The sequence below is a fragment of the Apostichopus japonicus genome, chromosome 15 (assembly GCF_037975245.1).
Source record: "Apostichopus japonicus isolate 1M-3 chromosome 15, ASM3797524v1, whole genome shotgun sequence".
Lineage (NCBI taxonomy): Eukaryota > Metazoa > Echinodermata > Holothuroidea > Aspidochirotida > Stichopodidae > Apostichopus > Apostichopus japonicus.
The window spans coordinates 1,503,588-1,525,974 of record NC_092575.1 but is presented as its reverse complement, the minus strand read 5'-3'; the positions used below and the strand labels follow the sequence as shown (position 1 = coordinate 1,525,974).

General features: G+C 37.4%; 2 protein-coding genes across 2 annotated transcripts; one reads left to right on the top strand and one right to left on the bottom strand.

Annotated features, from left to right (window-relative positions):
* Positions 1-1,763: 1,763 nt before the first annotated feature.
* Positions 1,764-3,879, top strand: LOC139981198 (uncharacterized). The gene is made up of 2 exons (XM_071993405.1): positions 1,764-2,062; positions 2,474-3,879. Exons 1-2 carry the CDS (start codon positions 1,905-1,907, stop codon positions 3,492-3,494), a joined length of 1,179 nt encoding a protein of 392 aa, XP_071849506.1. The 5' UTR covers positions 1,764-1,904; the 3' UTR covers positions 3,495-3,879.
* A 149-nt stretch (positions 3,880-4,028) lies between these two features.
* Positions 4,029-21,673, bottom strand: LOC139981199 (transmembrane protein 116-like). Its single transcript, XM_071993406.1, has 13 exons — positions 20,970-21,673; positions 17,289-17,418; positions 15,892-15,999; positions 15,008-15,133; positions 14,143-14,247; positions 13,597-13,646; positions 11,329-11,400; positions 10,429-10,462; positions 8,730-8,825; positions 7,535-7,589; positions 7,034-7,123; positions 6,715-6,794; positions 4,029-5,844 (listed from the first exon to the last, which is right to left on the bottom strand). The coding sequence occupies exons 1-13, from the start codon at positions 20,972-20,974 to the stop codon at positions 5,635-5,637; spliced, it is 1,161 nt and encodes a 386-aa protein (XP_071849507.1). The 5' UTR covers positions 20,975-21,673; the 3' UTR covers positions 4,029-5,634.
* Positions 21,674-22,387: the final 714 nt, after the last annotated feature.

Sequence of the window (22,387 nt, the reverse complement as noted above, 5' to 3'; positions counted from 1 at the left end):
ACTTTCTAACCTTGCAGTGGTTATTTTTGCTGGTTAAGTCTTGCACAGAAGTACAAAATGTACCTTCAACTATGAATTACGATTAGTACAAACGACTTGATCAGGATTTTAATCAGAATTTCCTGGTCATTCTAGCAGAATTATATTGGGTTCATTTTAAACTAGAACCCTGAAGAAATATATGCGACCTTTCCTGGTTAAATTTGGAGTGTATGGATAGAGGTAACATGCGAAATTCTCCCTTCAATTCAACATAGCATCAGCATTCTATCACACTATACCCTTATTATCCCATACGATTTACTTCACGTATAATTTCTCCTTTTATAGCGACATCGAAGTTTGGACTTCAATATACCGAACACCATAATGTTTAGTAGATCATAAAATTCAATTCCTCCTCGTAATTATTTTGTTTTAAATGGCGGGGGGGGGGGGGGTGGTTCCTGTAATTTCTCCTTTTACAGCGACATCGAACCGAACACCTTCCTCGTCATTTTGTTGTTGTTTTTTGAGAAGGGGGTATTTTTCCGAACTTTTGAATTTTTATCTTAAATTCGAACTATTTCACCTCCATGTGATTTCTGTGAATTGCATATATGTTGGTATTTGTGTAAACATACAAAACACAATTCATGAACATTTTTATCAGCCAAACCACTTTAATACATCAGACAGATTTGTTTTTCTATACATATCCTACTATTTGGCTATATATTTTGGTATTGGTGTACATACCAAGACAATGCATACACATTTTTAAAAACCCGACTACCTTTTTTTGTCTTCGCACTAAGAATGGTAATTACTTGCACTATTTTTCTACTATAGAATATAGCTCAGTATAGCGTTGGAGGGACCTATAAAAGTGGTGTGACACCATACATGTAGCTAATAGACAATAAATCTTAAATAGATTGATTTACTGAAAATTCCGATTTAATCGATTGACGTTCGCTTTAACCAGTGTGAATTATTATTAATATTTGCTTTTTGTTGTCAAATTATTTTCACTTTTTTCATTTTTTTCCCGTATATTAGATATTATGTTCGTATAACGGCATCAGTAAGTTCGAATTGGTTGCATACCGTTAACATATTGTGCCTAGGGATATCACACACACATTGTTTTCTTCTCGATGTGTGCATGTCCTAATTTGGTTATATGTTAACGTTATGAAAAGTGAAATAAAAGGAAAATAATGCTGTCAAGTGCTTAATAACTTACCCGAAAATATTCCAATAAAGTTTGTGAAGAATGCATCCAGTCTAACACACATCAAAATACCACGAATGAAAACGCCTGTGATGTATTTGTATGCAGATTAAATATACAAGTTTTTTGCTTTATGCTGTAGATATGTTTGCGAAATTTTTATCTTGCCCGGTGGATCAGGGATAGCAATATAACGTTAAAATAGCTGGTAGAGAATAATTACAGAAGAGGATATTAGTGGTCATTAAAACATAAAAGACCCTTCCTGAAGTCAAAACGATATACGCTTCACGCATAGGTTGACTTCACTATCGAGTGCATAATATTTTCGGCGCTGTTACGAGTATCACAGACTGCACGCAACCACGTTGCGAATGCGCGGACGCCAGTTCTTGTGCATGTACGCGCCCGTATGTCCATGTTGCTTTAGTGTGTAAGAAGTATAGAGAATATGCTTCCTAAAGAACGGATGCGCAAAAGAGCGACTGCGATAATAAGCGCCGATGACGGTGTTAAACAAAGGTAACCATAGATACTATTCGTGTGAGACAACATCAACGTTTGTTTCATACAAGGGTGTGACCCTACGTTATTCCAGGTCGCTGTCGGGTAGGCTCATACCTATTGGGGAGAAACGTATGTTAGGCTAGAGCGGGTATCAGCAGGCGTGACACCTTATAAGCCTGCGATGGATCATCATCTTCTTACTTTGAATAAAGCTAGAGAGGCGACGAATTTGAAGATATGGAAGAAACTTATGGAGAATCAAGAGCAGACTACACTTGTAAAGAGAATGCCTGCATCATTTCCGGATCAGATAGAGAGAGGATCTCGCGATAGCAGAAGGTATAAACTCGCCCTTGTTTTGCGTCTTATATGTATGTGTGACGTTATTATCAATTGTCCTTCGGTGGAAAGAAATTGTTAGACCAATAGGCATAATATATGTTCGAGTTTACAAATCGATCATATCAAGTCTGAACTTTGAGATTTATGATGTTGGCAATCATGATCTTTTGTATCAATTTTCGCCAGTCGTCTATGTTTAATTTAAAAAAAAAACACACATCAGAATATTATATCGTTTTTCATCCTTCAATGAAATCTGGCTGGTTTATAAAATATATATTAACTACGTTTGGAATTAGTACCTCCCCCCCCCCCACGTCTCATAGACAACCAGTGGATATATAGTCTTTACATAAATATATATATATATCTTTGTTTACATTTTATTTCTTTTGTTTATCGGAACAGGCTTGTAAGCAAACTAATCGTTCCAAGGCATGATTATGGAGACACAAGAGGGTCGAACTTATTAGGTAACATCAATTATGAACCTTCCGTTAAAACCGACATTCCTGATGACCAAACTTCTTCCAAGATCCATGATTCCACCAGTGATGGCCTCCCTGGATTAATAGCCGACCCAGCTCCTCCACCTGACGATGTCACATCGGTCAAAATCACTTGTATAGATCAAACCGTGGAACAGAGCTTAGAACTATTAAACTTATTAAAAGATTCGAAGTTGACCAGACAGATGGAAGGAGAAGTGTTGTTTTTTCATAAACCCAACTCAGTGAGATGCAGAGAGAGTGATTCCAATGAATCGTTGGAAACGATATACCTTGATGATAACTGTAGGAAGAAGAATAGTTCCAATGGGTCATCTAGTCAGCCTTCGGGACGATTAACCGTGCTAAATACCGCAATACCGAAACGTAAACCGTTACTAGTAAAACGGTTGTTGAAACACAGAAATCTTCAGCAATCCAACTCTGTTATTATTAAAAAACAAAGCCATAAGCAAGAAAATTCCTGTATCGGGAACTATGCAAGCGTTGGCGGAAGATCAGTCGAGAGTGACAATGAAAACATCGGTACTGACAAGTTGAACACCGAAAACACCGAAGACCGAAAAACACCGGCCATGCGAGGTAGTTTAACGAAGGACAGTGAAAACGTGCAACGTTTGGACGATTCGACAAGCCAAGAAACCGGGAAAGAGATAGAAAATACTGAAACCACCCCGGTGAAAGATGATAAAGAAAAGAATGCTGGAATTAATTTGAATTCCAAAGTGGCAGAAGTCAGAGATTTAGAATTGTCCGTGGAAGGCCAAAAGGACAAAAAGAGTGGTCTTATAGTAGTAAAGGAAGCTGAAGAAGAAAATAGAGTCAGCGATGAAAAGCTTTTGAAACCGAACTGCTTGATACTGAGAGAATCGTCAATGCGTAACATTGCAAGACGTAAAACACAGGAAAAGTCCTCGTGAAATTGAATAGTGATATTAATTGTTCGATTATTTAACTTTAAAAGAAAAAATTAATTTAACGAACGAGAACAGTTTATGGAAAAAAAGGGGCAAAATTGTATGTTAATTTGTTCTCTTTATAGAAAAAGAAAATCAAATTTATAATAATTTTATTTTCGTATATAAATAACGTATTCGAATATTTGATTGCACAAAAGAAAGTTGAAATATGACTAGGACAACAAAAACAGTCAATGAAAAGACGAAAAGCATTCCACCGAATTTTCTCTAAATGAGAAGGGTAGGATGTTGTTAGAAACATTTTTCGACAATTTTTCAGGTAAAATGTTTTAAGTATATTTTTAAGTAATTTTCCGTCCTTTTGGTTACCCCCCCCCCCCCTCCATCTCCCTCTCCCACACACACCTTCCAGTACCTCGTACCTTTTTCGTCGACATTTTATTGTTTCATGTGGTACTTAACATATCAACTAAATTCGCCCTCGGAATACTCCATTGTATGAAAGCCCCCGCCTCATATTGAAGTCCCCCCCGCACCCCCCCCCCCCACCCGACGTTTGCTCCTCCGTCTTAATATTCCTATTTTTGAGAAAAATTGGTATTTAAAGAGACATTAAGTCTTCATTTCGTTCCTTGTCTAGAACCAAATCAATATGCGTAAACAGTGGTTTTGTAAATGGGAGACAGAGTAAGCAGATTACTTCAGAAATTGGCTAAATGCACCCCCCACCCGATGCTGACGGAACATGGCACCCGAATCCTTTGACCTGCCTGCAACCCCGGGGTCATGATATCTGTTCTTGCAGTACCCATCATAAAGAAAGGCAATATATATGAAGCTTGTTTCACTTACCAATTATGTACTTTCAGCAACACATAATTAAGCCACCTCACCGAATTTGCAACGTCATTTTTGAGACGAAAAAAAGATGTCCATTTTCAAACAAACATAGTTGTTAAGTTTCGGGATATATCAAGTCTATAAATAATCGAGATTTATCAAACGATTTCCAGATCTAATATTAATGGAAGGAATTAAAGCAAATTTGTCGGAAACCGTGAAAGATCTTTTTTTTTTTTACATTTAAATAGAAACATTGTTGACCGGAAGAAGTGAAAATATCAGGAAAGAAGTGTTAATACAAAAACTTATAAAATTGAAGCAAATGAAATCTTTAAGTATAAATTGTCATACTGGTATTCTTGCATTAGCGTCTCACAAAAGGGTAGTGAAAACTGAACTTGCATGGTTTATTTTTCTTTTCCTTTTTAAGCGTTGTAGTCACCACAGCCTATCACACTGGTTCCCATGCAAAAGTATAGACCTACGTGTTTACTTTACATTGAAAATTGTACATGAAAACATGACAACACAGGTGCCTAGACACGGAGTATTCTGATGCTTGTAAACCTTTTAACATATTATACTGTATCAAAATATTCATGGACCTACCAAAATGTCTGGCACGCCCCAAAACAACACAAAAATCGCACAGTGCCACAAACATGATCATAGGATAATATGTACGTACTTAAGGTTTCAATAACAAATAGTTACAACACTGCAAAAGTAACCCTAGTTTGTAATATCACTATGCCATAGTAAAGGAAACCTCCTCACTCCAATCCCTCCATGTGACACCTCCCCCCCCCTCCCTCCCCCGTTCCCTCACATCCTACATAAAAACAATTGAACAGGGGTAGGTAAACCCCGATCCTGTTCAATTTAAGTACTGATGCGGTGTGCCTCAGAAGGGGGCTTATATACTCAGTTCTAGTTGCTGAAAGAATACTTTTTAAGAAAAAGTCGCCCAAGAAAGTACCTGGGCACGAAAACCAAACTACCGAACGACTGATCCGCCCTCAACCCCAGTCCCCTTGCATTGAGACTGTGACTGTGTGATCATCGTCGGGTGTGCATCACCATTCCCCTCGAAAGGGAACAGATATACACACGATCTTAGCCAAAAGGCTGAAAGAATGTGCATTCATCTCTTGAGAATCTTGCGTCAAGTTGTTACCGTATCTTGCAAGTCCTATATTGATTACGTAACCACACATTTTTGTGATCTATTAGAATTAAAGCTGATGTCTGTGATAATAAACAAAAGACCTAGATAGTCCATCAGATTTTCTACGATTTAGGCCTGATTATCGAATAATGTTGTTTCCTCTGTTGACTGCTTGTTTGGTTCTGGTTTTTGTGGGTATATTCGCTTAGTTGTGGAAGATCCGTAACCACGAACAGTCTGTCGGTTTAGAGGAGAAGATTCTTTTGAAGAATAGTAAGCACGCCTGGTCCATCCGTACACCAGGGTATTCAAAATACCCTGGGAAGGAGCCGTGATACTCTAAAACAGAGAAACGAATCACTAATTACCATATCAAAGATAGCTGAGAAAGTCCAAGAGAAATAATGAACAGAGCAAACATAGTAGTATATATCAGTTGGGATTACTTCATGCACATGACATGCTATATAAGGTATAAACTGATTAATCGGAACTACTACGGTATCTCTCTGAAGATCTAAACTTACTAAATACTAGTTCATGCTATGTTTCAAGTTTTATGTACGTGTGAATACAAACGAGCTCATTGATGATACATATACGGGCCTATATATATAGATTGATAAAGATATACAATGCGAACCAGAAGTGCTCTTGCCATTATCCATGAGCGCTAAGTGTCATTGTATGTGGCATGTGTATAAGGATACATTTTTGTATGGGTGTATGGACGTGTGTGTTATAAGCGCGCTTTCCCCAATCTTTTCCGATGTAAAGGGATTTCTTCATTGAGATTATAAAGAATCATGGATCCGTGCGCGTATTTTTTTTTCCCCAGGACGAACGTTGGCATCGGCCAATCAAATCCCTGGATTCCAAACATGTGACGCTTTTTCAAAAAACATGTTCTGAATCTTTTTTCCTAGTTTTGACCCTAGATTATGAACGACAATCCTTCATTTTCATAGGAACTAGATCCCTAACCCACTTTCTAAGCCCTAACTCTGATTTCAAACGAATTTGTAAATTCCTGAAAAACCTGAAACCCTTATTCGTCCTAGGAATAAAAATTAGGCGATCCGTGCAGGTTGTATATAAATCTGATACTAAGTGTTAGTATGTGATATATGTCAGGAAACAGAGCGAGTTTTAATGTAATAACTCCTGAGAAGGACTGAAACACCAGACACAAAAATGACAAAAACTTACTTGTATAATATACAGGAAATAAAGATTCTGTTGTGCACATGGTGAACGGTTAGTAATTTCAATAATGGCAAGCACAAAGGCTGTGAAGAAGAGAAAACGTACACATTAGCCTATACCCGGTTGCACGAAAAACCTTAAAATAAAATGCAGTCGTTTGACTTCAGAGATGTGTTAGCATTGAATTACTTATAATTGTTTCGTATTTCTGGCTACACTATCATTTCATGTGTACCTTGTATGTACGGAAACACATGGCTAAGAGCAAACTCAGCACAAAAATAAACACTTTGTAAATGAATATAAGTTCCGTTTTAGTTACCTGGTGTCCAGCAAAATAGAAAGACACCTATATAGAGGGTCACTCTCTTCTGAAGTTCACGCACACTACTTCTTTGTCTGTCTGTATACTCTGTAACAGAAAACGAAAAGAACCAAAAGTTTCCCCAATTTCGACAAATAAAGTCATTAGAATTATGACACCAATTTTGAGCAAAGATATTGTCTATTGCCAAAAACAAACAAGAAACTAGCAAGAAGGAAGAGAATAAAGTCATCTTATATTGAAGACTTTCAACAAGATCTCAGATCAGTATTCATAAAACTTTCCTTTAAATCGTTCAACTCATGGTCCTGTAGAGCCTAGTATAAGCTGAAAGCGGTTTTTGAGTTTTAATGTTACATGCACACTGATAAATACATTGTCAAATCCTTTTTTTTTTTTTTTTACATATTTATATTATTTATTATTGTTTTTTTTGGGGGGGGGGGCATGTTCGAGAGGAATCCTAATGAAGTGCAAACTAAGGAACGCCAAACTCACCACTTTGCTGACGAAGCAAATGTTTATATACTTTTGTCGTTAAGGAGTATAATATCTGTTGGAGAAAATGAGATGGAAAATACTGAATATAATAATAACATAATAATAATAATAGAATTCGGAAAAGAGCTAACGTATTTATGACAATAGAACCGGAATCGAACCAATAACCTCTGGGTTACAAGCACAGAGGTCCCTGGTTCGAATCCCGTTCTGACCATAAATATCTTATACTCTTTACAATTGCATAAAAAACTTCACAGTCAGTTTTCAATTAATCATTTACTTATATAAATCTTAAAATTTGTCTTTAATTAACTAGTTATTTTGCTGATCGACCTTTTACACATGCGCATATAGAGCATTGATAGAGACGAAAAAGAATCACATTGAGAATGTAAAGGATTAGTTGAGAGAGTACTCAGTATTGTTCTCTGAGATTTCAAGTGGGACTTGACGTGACGTCACTTGACGTGACGTCACATGATACCACCCCACACGACATAATTATGATGTCTGATTAATTATGCAAAATATGATACATGATATTATATCATATCATCTGAAACTCTATGATATGATATGATGTGATATGATATAATATATATCACATGATAACATATGATGTTATGGGATATCATATCATATCTTCTGAAACTATATGATATTATGTGATATGATATAATATATCACATGATAACATATGATGTTATAGGATATTATATCATATCATCTGAAACTATATGATATTATGTGATATGATATAATATATAGCACATGATAACATATGATGTTATGGGATATCATATCATATCTTCTGAAACTATATGATATTATGTGATATGATATAATATATATCACATGATAACATATGATGTTATAGGATATTATATCATATCATCTAAAACTCTATCTTATGATGTGATATGATATAATATATATCACATGATAACATATGATGTTATAGGATATTATATCATATCATCTGAAACTATATTATATTATGTGATATGATATAATATAAATCACATGATAACATATGATGTTATGTGATATTAAATCATATCATCTGAAACTATATGATATTATGTGATATGATATCACATGACATCATATGATATTATGTGATACTACTATTATGGTATTTTATGATATATAATATGATATGAACGATAACGAATACAAAACGACTTACAATTATTGCTAATAGTGAAGACAGGAGAGTAGCCATAAAGAAAACGGCTCCCTTACTACCCAAGACCTGGATAAATCCTTGCCCGGTTACAGCTTTCTGAAAGAACAAAAGCCATTGGTCAATATCAACCAACATATACATCCTGCACAATGTACGTATATGTAAAGTAAAATCTCTCTGTACGTTATATATACTTATACGTTATATATACGTATAAGAAAGATTACTGTAAATGATCTGTGTACTACAGAAATTCATTAGCTCCTATATATTTTCAAGTAATTATCTTTCTTTCCATAATATATTTAAACTGCATGGAATATTTAAATCTCCGTCATACATTACCATCGTTCAGCTTTTTATAAAAGATTTAAAATTTTTGCTACCGTTTTTTTTTTGTCGTTGTCAGTTTGCAGTTTATATAATAATGTTCAAAATTTGCACATGATGATACGCCGTTATAGTGGTCTCTTTACAGAGCGACAACTGCACATAACTGACACTGCTGGTCACTTCGCCCAACAACCATTTCGCCCAACTGACATTTCAACCAACCTTACCACTTCGCCCAACCTTGTTGGTCATTTCGCCCAACGAGCATGGTTATTTCGACCAACATTGATTAAATATTATACTTCAATATAACGGACGGGGATACTTCTATGGGTTTGGTCAATTTAATAAGGAAACGTTCGGGAATTGTTAACGTATACGGGATACGAACCGAATATTAAGGAAACTTGAAGTGGTGGTTACAGTCTGTTGGATGGATCAATGGTTTAGGGGTTAGGTTTGATAGGTTTTTATTGAGACCGATTCCCCTTTGTTTGTATAACATTGGATTAACACTTAGTAGAACTATATAGATAAACACCTAACTGTTGTATACAATACCCTTGATTAACGCCTGACCGACTTGATAAACGCTTGACCGAAGTCATCAAGCAGAAAAACAGCAAAATGGTTGGTCGAAATGACCATGCTGGTTGGGCGAAATGACCATGGTGGTTGGGCGAAATGACCATGCTGGTTGGGCGAAACGACCAGAAAGCCTAAGCATGCACTCGTACTCGAATCCAAGTTATTAACTTGGATGTACTCCGTAACCAGTCGGGGGAAATTTTGTTATTACTATTATTATCTATGAATACAATCTTGCGCTTATAGCCACTTATATAGATATAATTTATACTTGTTAAATGTGACCTCAAAATGTACTATTTTACGTCTATATTGTTAACTTGTTTTCGGGGTGGAACCATACCCGCCCCCCGTCCCCCCCCCCGTTCCATTGGTGTGGGCCTCAATAACCCCAGGGCTGTACCCCTTCCTTTATATATCCTTGATTCACCCCTGGACGTCCTATAAAGGTTCAAGCTCCTACCCAAATCAGTCAGGGAAAGTTTCAAGTTTTCCCCACCCCCATCCCCTAACCCCCCCCCCACCCCACATGTGAAAGGCTGCGCACGCCAGTGAGTATATTGTAGTGATATGACCCTCATTGCATTGTACATGTATTCATACTTATTTAAAGAGGAATTCTATTTGTATTCGTGTAATAATGTTGTACTCGGATGTTTAACAGGTCTGAGTGCTGAAGTTACGTTGTAAAACAAAATTAATTGACTTCAATTCTATATAAGGTTGTTATAAGTAAACAAGAAACAATACCTTAATGAAGAGTTCGAAATAAACTTACGTTTACGGGGCCTCGAAAAAATAGAGAGAAACATCTGACGAAATAAGAGGAAAATTAAAATATAAAGAAATAAAGTAATAATTATCCCTCTATATTATAAATTGCATAAAACATTTTCATTCAAATTTATGACTGCATATGCCATGTTAATCATTGCCATTAGTTTTCATTTGTTTTATTGCACTTCATTATATACCCTCACAATACGGTACTGCGTTAATAAAACGGAGACAGTAATTTAATAATCAATTAATAATTAATTCATACAATTCTTCACTCGTTAAAACTAGGAGTTCGCTTAGGGTGGCCTAGTTAATTCATACATATATATATATATATGTATATCAGTATGTAAATTGAAAGGCAGGAAAATGTTTATTATTCACAAGGATCGGAATCAACAAAAAACAAAAAAGCAAAAGGTACTTGTATTTCCCTGCCAGTATAGTCATTAAGAACTTAACAACGTGATAAGTCAGTCAAAATTGCCATTCAAAGAATTGGCATGATTTATGTACCTCTAACATAAACCCTGTATCATTGCTTATTATCATCAGCAAATATAGGACAATACTCCAATAAGCCCATACAGTAACATCAGGTGTGTGATGTAATGCAGGAGAACACCAGTGGGAACCCGAGTTCAGCCGGCGGTAGACCTTTTATGCAATTGCATAGTTGTCAGTATGTGGCTAGAATTGTCAAATTGTAGACCTGTTGTTGTAAATTCCTTTATCATTCCTTATCAAATTTTGATGAGAAAAAGATGACATCAGTTTACATGCATCTACATGAGGTTATATGGGTGCATTTTAACCTTTGACCTCAACAAGACTCAGTCTAATATCCATACTATACCGTAAGTGATAGAGAATTATTACCCAAGGACTGTTTACTTACGGGTAACATGAATCCTTATCCATCATTATTGTCGTTATGAGAGCTGGAATCACACAGAATACAGGAAAAATCCTGTGAGAAAAGTGAAATTCAGAAATCTAATAAACTATAATATCATATATCAGGGCCGAAAACACTTATGTCAAAGCTTAGCGTTATATATATATATATATATATATATATATATATATATCTATATCTATATCTATATATATATATATATATATATCTATATATATATATATATATATCTATATCTATATCTATCTATATATATATATATATATATATCTATATATATACATGTGTGTGTGTGTGTGTACGTTATGCCTTTCTGTTGAAAGAGTATAGTTCCACAAACCCATTCAAATTTGCATTAGTCGATATTATCAGCATACTCAGAAGCACCCTGTGGATGTTACTGTTGCGTTACCTAGCTAGTGCAAAATGAAGGTATGCTCAGGTACGATAATAAAACAGTACTACCTATCATAAGCAACTACTATCCAACATGAGTGGGGTATAAACCCAGCATTAGACAATACGTTATAATCATAGGGCTAAATATGTATACTTTATATCGAGTTTACCAAAAGTAAAACCACTTTGTTAGTAGCACAACGCCACCACTGAATATCAGTTTTTCCTTGTTTTGAAAAAGAGTTTTAAAAAAAACGGTACTTCACAAATATCAGTTGTAGAATGACGGCTATCTGGGCCCTCAGTCAAATGTGGCCATTGCCAACCCCCCCCCCCCCCCTTCCCGCTACCACCCTCCCTGTACCTCTACCATCGGCAAAGTCAGCAATGAAAATATGGTATGTTCCATGACTCCTTCCTAAGACGAATTGCCTAGATACTCGCCCGCTGCTGAATATATAGCATTTCTTGTAAGGGTAAGGCCGGCCACATTAGAATAAACTAAAGGGGCCAAAAATTTGGGATTTGGTTAGAAGGCTATGGAAGCCAGAGCTCTTGCCTCCCTCCCCACAACCCCCCCCCCCCATCTTCGTAGGTTATTTGGGCACTGCGGGATTATCGGAATAGTAGTCTATGTCATCCCTTTCCTCCAATTTTTAGGGGAGAGACTATTGCAAAGTTATTGGCGTATGGATTTCATACTTTCTGCAACCAACATAATGCTACATATGAATCATAATATTTTATGTATACTTTTGCATGCACACCGAATTAAATAATTATGTCTGTTCGTTTTATGATATGACATACGTGAGATATAGGCTAATTGTGTAACCTCTGTTTATTTCCGTGTGTTTTCAATATTATTGTGTAGTTGTCTGTACTCAACGTATGTATCATTTGCACAAGCAGTGTAGAAATTGCAAGAGTGGGGGAGGGTATAGGAGTGGGTGTAGGAAGTGGGTGTAGGAAGTGGGTGTAGGATGTGTAGGGTGTAGGGGATGGGTGTAGGGGATCGGTGTAAGGGGTGGGTGTAGGGGATGGGTGTAGGGGATGGGTGTAGGGGATGGTGTAGGGAATGGGTGTAGGGGATGGGTGTAGGGGATAGGTGAAGGGGATCGGTGTAAGGGAGTGGGTGTAGGGGATCTGTGTGGGGGATTGGTGTAGGAGATCGGTGTAGGGGATGGGTGTAGGGGATGAGTGTAGGGGATGGGTGTAGGGGATGGGTGTAGGGGATCGGTGTAAGGGATCGGTGTAGGGGATAAGTGTAGGGGATCGGTGTAGGAGGTGGGTGTAGGGGATCGGTCTAGGGGGTGGGTGTAGGGGATCGGTCTAGGGGATGGGTATAGGGGATGGGTGTAGGGGATGGGTGTAGGAGGTGGGTGTAGGGGATCGGTCTAGGGGGTGGGTGTAGGGGATCGGTGTAGGGGTGGGTGTAGGAGGTGGGTGTAGGGGATGGGTGTAGGAGATGGGTGTAGGGGATGGGTGTAGGGGTGGGTGTAGGGGATGGTGTAGGGGATGGGTGTAGGAGGTGGGTGTAGGGGTGGGTGTAGGAGGTGGTGTAGGGGATGGGTGTAGGGGATGGGTGTAGGGATGGGTGTAGGGGATGGGTGTAGGGAGAAGAAAGAGAGATGATGGCCTCCGTCAACCAAAGAAAATGATTCAGTTTAAACTTAACCAACGTGTAGGACTATACAAATGTATTGAAAAATATCGTTTGGTTTTTCAATGACGTTACCCCGTGACCGGTCTCCTCTGATCCCCTTTTCTACCCCTCACCCCCACCCCACCCTACCCTCCACCCCCCCCCCCCAACGTACCATGATATGGTTAAAACAAATTACTTACCATGAGAAAAAATAAGCAACACGGATTGAAATGATAACATGTCTTTGTTCCTGGAAAGGTAAAAGCAAAGTAGAAATGTGATAAACGTAATAACGGTGAGAATAAAAGGAAAGAAACCAAAAGTGACAAAGATATAAAACTTGTTCATTACTTTCATAGCAGAGAAATTCTTATCAATATAGAAATCAAAGAATATGTCCATAATTTGAAGACGTTGTTTGAAATTTTTAAGTCTTAAGAAAACAAGTATTTTTTTTTATTTAAATATTGTATATAAGCTATGCCATGACTAGTATATTGAATAAGATGGTGGTATACAAGGAGGGTTAGCTAAAGGGTAAAGTGATCTGAGGGAGGATGAAGGGATTTCGAAAGCGAGAGGCTCATAACCTTCACCTCCCCACCCCCCCCCCCCTCCCCATCCCTGCTGCTCTCTAGTTTGTTTTTTCAATACATTTAAGACATTTCATCCGGTGGATTGCACCGTGGGGAGCATTCGCTTAGGCTTTTAATAACGTTCAGTGTCGAGGTAAAAGTTGGCATTACCCTTAGCTGGATCAACTTATTGGCACGGTGGTATCTATCTTTCATACGTATGTACACATTTAAGGCGTAGTTGGCGGTCAATAGAAACGTAATCAGGTAAAACATCTGCAAGAAAATGTGTCAAAGTGTAAAATATAGTATAATGTACAATTTCGTTATTAACTACGTGTGTGGTCGGTGTCATGTGTCAACTTATATCCGGATAACGTCATCAACATTGTTCTCTTGCTGTATCGGCATAGTACTACTTTCCACTACAACCTTTTCCCGCCTTTTTTTAAAACAACTTTCAAAAAGAGGGCGGTATACAGTTATACTCTATTGGAGGAATTTAATTCCCAAAACGACACTGATACAAAATGAGGGTGTAGTGTTGTGCTGTATCAGCTACCAAACTTCGGTACAATTGGAAACAACAATATCGAGGTTTACATCTTCTTGAATCAAAACGAATATTCAAAGGTTCATGTGGATTAAGAACCTCAGAACATCGAGACCTAACATAAGTTTGACACTTTTATACAAATTTAATATTTCTAAATTCACGTTTTCGATGCATGTGGCTGCAATACGTGTCAAGTTGTTCCTATACTAAACTACCGTGAGAAGAGGAATATATATGTGAATGATGGATTAACATGGCACATGTTCTCAATCCTAACGTGAAAGAGAAAATGTCAGTTTGGGCTAGTTTTAGGTTGAGAATGGGGCTGGATTGGATTAGATCCGATCAACTTTACATTACCTATTCTGTTTCTGTCCTAAAAAATGTTGTATAATAAAGTACCGTAATTCTGATAAAGGCCTACGACAATAAGCATTCAGTCTCTTTTGAAATTTTATTTTGCGCATGCGTGCATCTTACCTCTGCCAGTATCTGGAAATACACACACGACTTAGCAAGATCTGATCGCTTCCAATAGGTTGAACTAAGAATGAGAAAGATGGCAAGGCCCGCATCTGCGCAGCTAAGATGGAATAGAGGTCGAACCTGTGAATAAAAATATAATATATTAGTCAAAGAAAAGTATGTTTCAGTCATTTTACGTCGGTGATCAAAGAACTTGAAGAAACCCGTAAACAATTTAAGTCGTGATCTCTTTTCGTTTACTTACAAAAGGACGTTCTCTCTTGGCAAACAATTATAGACAATTTTACACAATCTATCGAGTAAAAATGCTGCGTATCCATCCTCGTTTACTTTTGTCTGTGCGTATGTGCGTTTGTTTTTCTATCTGACCGAGGACTTGAACAAAAGAATTTCAGGTCCTCGGTTGTGATTTCTAAAGAATCACCACGTCCTCGGAAGAATTCGATTGTATGGGGTATTGTTAAGGTTAGGGTACGTGGATTAGAACAATGGAAAATACAATGGGGTCCTCGGTCTGAATGTAATACAAACATGTGTGTGTGTGCGTGTGTGTGTATTATTGGATATGTGTCGACTATAGTTTAAAAGCTTGAAGGAACAATACTTTAATTACTCTGGCAGGTTATACTTGTAACCATTAACATAGTAAGACCAACCTTTTTGGCATTTTCAAAGCGTAATTATCTCAAATTTAACATCTGCATATATTACTTAACATTGATAATGATATTTAGGTAGTATCAGCAAACCCGACACAGTCGGCACGTGTGCCCGGGCATTTCCCAAATTAAACTTCTTATACGTTCCGTGTTGTTCCAACAAAGGTTATAACAATTAATTGAATAAACAGTCTTCCCTAAGACAATGATGCCACTCACCTCTGTATTGGCACAAATCCTTTTGAAAGTCAGATAAAGTATCATGGAGAGCGCCCCCAGTAGACTTATTGCAGCACATACCATCTGTATGAGACCAAGAGTGCGGATCTGTGAAAGTAACAGATAAAATGTTCATGTATAGTTCTTATGTTATTAATTTGCATGTAGTACCAAAGAAAATGGAATTCAAAGTTATTATAGATAAAGCATGGGATTACGAGAACTATTCCGAGCCAGTGGGCTATTTCTACACTTTATGTGTCGGGTAATCTGGTGGATATAGCAAAACCCTACCGCTCCCGCGATCGAGTCCCCACCCCCACCCCACCCCACACCCGCTCAATCCCCGAACCCTCACCCTCTCATGAGAAAATTATATTTTTGCTGGTTAAATTAATATCCTGGTAATCAATTTGAAGCATATTATTAGTAAATGTCATCATTCATTAACACGAAACTAAGGTTTCATGGGAGCAAACATTTCAATCGAATTCCTTTGAGTTCCATCACCAACCAGCATAACTACCGTCGTAACGTCAACTGGCTTTGTTTTAAGCCATCATAGGCGTATTGTTCTCTAATTTCGTCTTACAATAGACTTCTAGTATTTTACGTAATATGATATAATCATGAGAAATACTGTTTATGACATTTCCACGATACAAACACGTTCGTGTTTGTTTATCTCGATTAAAGAGTGGTAACAGTACATGCAGTTATGTATAAATCATTGCTACTATCCCTAAATATGCTAGAACATCAACTGCAAATATGTTACAAATACGAACAGACAAATAATTGTCAGTCGTATTTAAACTTTAAGATATATATTACAAGCGTGCACCCTCAATATTTCCCCAAACTTAGAAGTTTCATTTGATCTAGTCATGATCACCGTTTTGGAAATAATTTGGAGGAGTGTTTTATCGAATTTTAATCAAAATAGCAGCAAAAAATAGTAGCAATTAACGATAACATGCCATCATTACGACTTTTTTTACAGGTGTATACGGTTTAAAATAAATATTGCCATTTTAATTCCGACAAGTCGTGTCTAGAGTCGGACACGTACACAAATATCACCAACCAATAGCGATATTGAAGCATTTCATTAAAAGCAATACATTAGCTGCTTTTAAGGCCAAGAGATTTGACCACGCAGTTTTAACAGGAAGTATACCTTCCTGAATGTTCTGACGTCATCCACGTTATCCCTCGACATAATAGAGTGTTCAGTTAGGCAATTAATTACCTCAGTGAGGTTTAGAGGGCAGCAAAACGAGCGTTGCCGTTTGAACATGGGTGCCCAATATTTGACTTTCCAACATATTTGGGGGGTCAATACTCTTGACCTCTTGACCTTAACATTTCAAAATGATGAATGTCACGTGTCTCACTTGTCTTTCGTTGGGACAATCAAGTCCAATCCAAGCAGGAGTTGTCGTAACACTTGTCGAGAGTACATCGGTAGTCGTTTGGTGAACAGGCGGCAAGCCAGCATCCATGAGGGTAGAAATAGGCATAGTTCTGTCAAAGAAATAAACGCAGACGGTTCTTTAGGTACATTGGCTGATTATAAGCCGAGACGACTTGGGTTAAATTTGTTGTTGTCCTGAAGGATTTTTCAAAGACATTGTAATTCCACCCTCTTAATATTATTGTTTTGTCAGATTAATTTATAAACAAATATTTTATATGAAATCATTGTAGATCGGTCACATATTTGATCAATTCGATTTATTTCTTCTTGTTCGAGTTGGAAGTGAATATATGTTTGACGGTATACATCGCCTTAGTGGTGTTTACAAGCTGTGACGTAATCGCATACTATGATATGTGCAACTCTTATAGGGTATAGACCTATAGATTAACTTATGCTAATGAAGACAAACCATATACTTGATTATTCTTATTCTGGGAAAACTATCAGCGTAATTAGTGTAAAGAGGATGAAATCAGTGGAATAGGTGTGTGCCTGGGAAGGGAAAAGGATGTGTGGGGTCGCTCGGACGAGGCAATACACTCGTTCCTTCCTCTCAACCCCCTCCTCATCACCCCATCGTGATTCCACTCAGGTGGGCCTTAATTAGCAAATCTGCTAATTAGACCCAAGGGAAAATTATAATTTTTAAGACAGAAATAAAAATGAAAATGAAAGGACGGTGTATACAATTGATTTTAACCTATTGTTACAAATAATGTCAAATATCGACCTATCCATTTCCACCGCCCCCCCACCCCATTTCCACCCCTGCTCCTCCTCCGGTCAGGGCGTTTGCGCGACGTTTGTGTCATCGTTGCGCAGCGTATAGCCTATGTCTAGAGTTGGATGCGGAAGATAATTTCCACCGCGGCTTGTACACCACGTCCCCAAACACGTGTTTATAACCCATGAAACATGTGTAGTAAAATGCGTTACGCGGGAATCTTTTAATTCCCTATGCCTATAGGCCTACTTACAACAACAGATAACATAGTACAATAGTGCAATTAATCTTGGTAGTTTGATATCGAATTAATGATAAACCTGTCGACATGATAACACTGCAAACCTGATAGATATAATGGCGGACGACCTAACAGACAGAGAAAATTGTGTTAATCTTGACAGTAGAATCAGGGAGTTGTTATAACAACTGCCTGGTAGAATCGCGGCATATTATGTCCAGGTATTGAGTAGCAGCTCCCTGTTATGTCATTAATGTTGACGAAGATGAGACTAAAAGGCAGACTTTAGGCAAACGTTGAGAGCTGAGGTGTCATAGTTTAAAAAAAAAACATGGTGTTGATAATCCTTCAAATCTTGAGTCATCTTAATTAATGATGTTTAATATATGTGAAATGCTCCTTTAAAGCCAAGTCCCTGGATAATGATGTGAAAATCGAACATCCCTTTTAACCGCATTAATCGTAAATCTTAATCTCCCAGCATCTTCATTAGAAGGACACAATGAACTTATTGACCTGCATTGTTTTAACATTTATTGTATTCTTGATGGCGATGGCACAACATGTTGACATTTCGATTGAAATTCTTTACATGTGGAGGCATGTTTTCTATTTTCGACTACACTATATAGGCTCGAAGAAAAGAAGTCGTTGCCCTGTTGACTATTGAACAAATTCAAATATCAGACATTGAACTCATATATTCCATATGAAACACAAATACAAACACCAAAAATAAACAGAATATGATCTCCGAAAGTACAACATGAAGGCCAATAACCCCCAAAGTTGGTTTACTAACAGTCGTATTAGTATTATTTCCACTAGAAAGTATATCGTTAAAACTTCTTTACAACATTATTTTTCAAGATTTTCTACAACCCATCCCCCTGATTAATTATCGTTTCCGAATATCTTCAACTTCATAGCAATCCTACGCTGCTGATTTGCTTCAGGTTTCGGGCACTTTACATAGCGGCTATAATGATCTCACTAATGAAATAACGTCATACACCAAACTGGAAAGGAGAGGGGGTGGTTGGGGGAATGGGTCCTAGACAGGTGATGCAGCATGACCTATTTCATATCGTATCTTACAACGACAAAGCATTCAGAAAATAATATCTCATTTGTTTGGCATTAAGTGAAGACAGGGGACGAATGAGATGGTTTCAATACAAACAAGTGAAGCTTTTAAATGCAGTGAACTCACGGCCTACTATAATGGAGGGTACCTGCTTAACTGTTGAACCGTAGAAATGCTAACTGTTTGAAATCAACAACCATAACAGGCCACCTATAGGTCGACAAATCGAAATACTTTGCGTCCCTCTCGCCTAAAGATAGAAGGGGAAATGACCCCCCCCCCCCCCACACACACACACACCTTAATCCCTCTCTTCACCCATGTATTATCAAATCAAATATCATTAAAATGATATCGACTTATAACATATCTATTATCAGATAAGGATGATTATCCTCGTGATGTTCGTCAGTTATTTATTTCAAACACAAGACGTTTATATTGCAATGTAAATACAGTATTTGAACTCAGAAGGTTTTTCTTTCAGACATTGAACTCGTTTTTAAATTCCATGTGAATCAGACCATTAAACTAATAAACCAACTTACGTGAAACTTACGGTTGGCAAAGCCAGCTAGGCGCGTAAAGCGAGCCTTCGCTCTGTGCCGGGAGGTGGGGGGGGGGCAGCAAAGACAAACTGTTTGTCCACATTGTTATGTCACACAGTGTGTATACATGTAGCATGTAAGCCAATTGGTAGAAAGTCCGTATATATCAACGACATCAGTCATTTAAAAATATGTTATCATAAAACTTACGTGTTTGTAGGTACACGCAGGTATCTCGGTTTCTCTATGTTATATTCATCCAATGAAATGAGTGCCATTTTGACGCAATCACTGAATTGTTAGCTTGTTCATAGATATCTTGTTATATGCTTAGAATGGCTAATATGGAAAACCGTGTGAGAAGCAGGTCACATAGTGCAATAAATACAAGTAACCTTTCGAGTATCTTGTATAACAGGCTAGAATTTTTATTATTTTTAAATAATTAATTAACGAATTAATTAAAGAATTAATTAATTAATTATTGGTCCCAGTGATATCCCGACACCCCATGCATGGCTACGCCACTGAACAAAGCCTTATACTGAATACCAATAAATCAGGGAGGAGGTTTAAAGTTTCTTCGTCATGTGGAAATCTTTCTCTGATAGTAGTGCTGTTTCTCAGTATAGTAATAATTGATGTGAGAAATATATATATATACATAGGCCTTGCATCTCCAAAACTCCAACCCTCACCCTTCCCTTAGCCTACCCCTATCCCCTACGTCCTCAACAGCCCCTAAATTTAGTGAATTCACAAGTTCCATAGCAATACATATGCCTATACCTCCACTCTAAGTATGCTACTTATAAGCATAACAGTGTACTAACGTTCGATAACTCCCCATGTCAAGGAAGTTCTAGTACTAGGCCTACTTCCTGTCTTCGTAATTACGAATTAATTTGTAGCCATGCATGCATACGACATATATATGTAGCCTACATATCTGCCTGTCATGTGTAAATTGTATACATATACAGTGACTGACTTACCTCATCTATGTTTAGTCTTCCACACTTGCAAAAAAACTCATCTTTGTCTCAAGGTATATGAAAGTTTTTTTCTATACTGCTTCAACATCGATGGACAAGGTCACGTTAACGTTCTTTGTCCGTTATGACTCCCGTGATATTTCAGCTGCCTAATTAACTAATTAATTAATTGCAATAGCTAACTAGTGACTGCTAAAGAGAATAATTGTTCAACTGTATATGTGATCTACACACTGTAAAACAGTGTTTTAAGTTTTTAAGAATAAAATCCGTACGTAATATGTTGTCCCAGTTTAAGTGATTTAATTAATTATATACGAGCTTTGAAACATCGTGCTCTATAACACTCATGATCATATACTTCCCGCCATAAAATATCCTCCATAAGCTCAACACCTCGAAAACACTGCGCGAATCCCTTCATCATTAAGCCTACAAAGTTCTGAAAAGCGAAAAGATCTACCACTGAGTTTCGATTGTCCGGTTGAGATAGAAGCCTATAACTCATGTGTTAATATGTTGTAATTGTGGCCTTGGAATATGCTGAGTAACGTTCTGCCTCTTCTCTATGTTATTGTCCACTCCTACAACTATGTGCCGTGACTTGTTTGGGTTTGTCGAACAGAGAGAATCGTTCCCAAACAAAGGACCTTCGTATTTATCTTTTCTATTTCAAAGTACAAATATAATCTATCCCAAACCGGCTTCTTCACATTTAGACTTTGGACGTTCAGTGTGTAAACTCTGTATCCCCCAAGATAGGTCCGCCTTTATATGGGTTACCTCTGACGTATTTTGAGATATAGTTTCCAAATCCCGTGACTGGAAATTGTCAATATGGACTCTGAAATAGGTCTTTAATCAGCGAGCTATGCATGTATGCTGTAACTCCATGCACTCACTGGTCTGTATATTTGCTTTTAGCCGACACTGCAACCGCCATACTATGACGCAACGCACTGCGAGGTTGATTACGTAATAGTGTTATTATCTAGTCTAGGCACTTTCGAATCACTTGTTTAGGCTTTACTGATCTCTCGATTTTTAATTTGACACTTGAAATGTTCTGATATGGTTTGAGAATGCAATATTATATAGACTTTTGGTTTAATTCCTTATTACAGGTTATCAGTTTTGGCCACAGCTTTTTGCATCTGGAAATTGCTAGATGTTCTCAAAAGTATTTTCCTCAAGGTTAATTCTGATTCTTCTAAATGTTCATAGACAATTAAATGTCTCGGTGTTAATAATGTTTAAAGGGGCTGGTAAATGCTTGATTAAATTCGATTATGAGTGAACATTATCTGAATTTATAGCATATTTTGGAGCAATTCCGATGACCAATTGAAAGCAGGAATATATAAACGTCATAGTATAACATATCTTTCCCGCCAAGATACATCTTTAAATTGTTATCA

Coding starts and splice junctions, on each gene's coding strand:
- LOC139981198 (XM_071993405.1), top strand. CDS start 1,905: ATGGATCATCATCTTCTTACTTTGAATAAAGCTAGAGAGGCGACGAAT. Junction 2,063..2,473: donor GGATCTCGCGATAGCAGAAG/GTATAAACTCGC, acceptor TTATCGGAACAG/GCTTGTAAGCAAACTAATCG.
- LOC139981199 (XM_071993406.1), bottom strand. Junction 13,647..14,142: donor ATAAGTTGATCCAGCTAAGG/GTAATGCCAACT, acceptor TTACCTTTCCAG/GAACAAAGACATGTTATCAT. Junction 7,124..7,534: donor TTTGCTTCGTCAGCAAAGTG/GTGAGTTTGGCG, acceptor TTTCTGTTACAG/AGTATACAGACAGACAAAGA.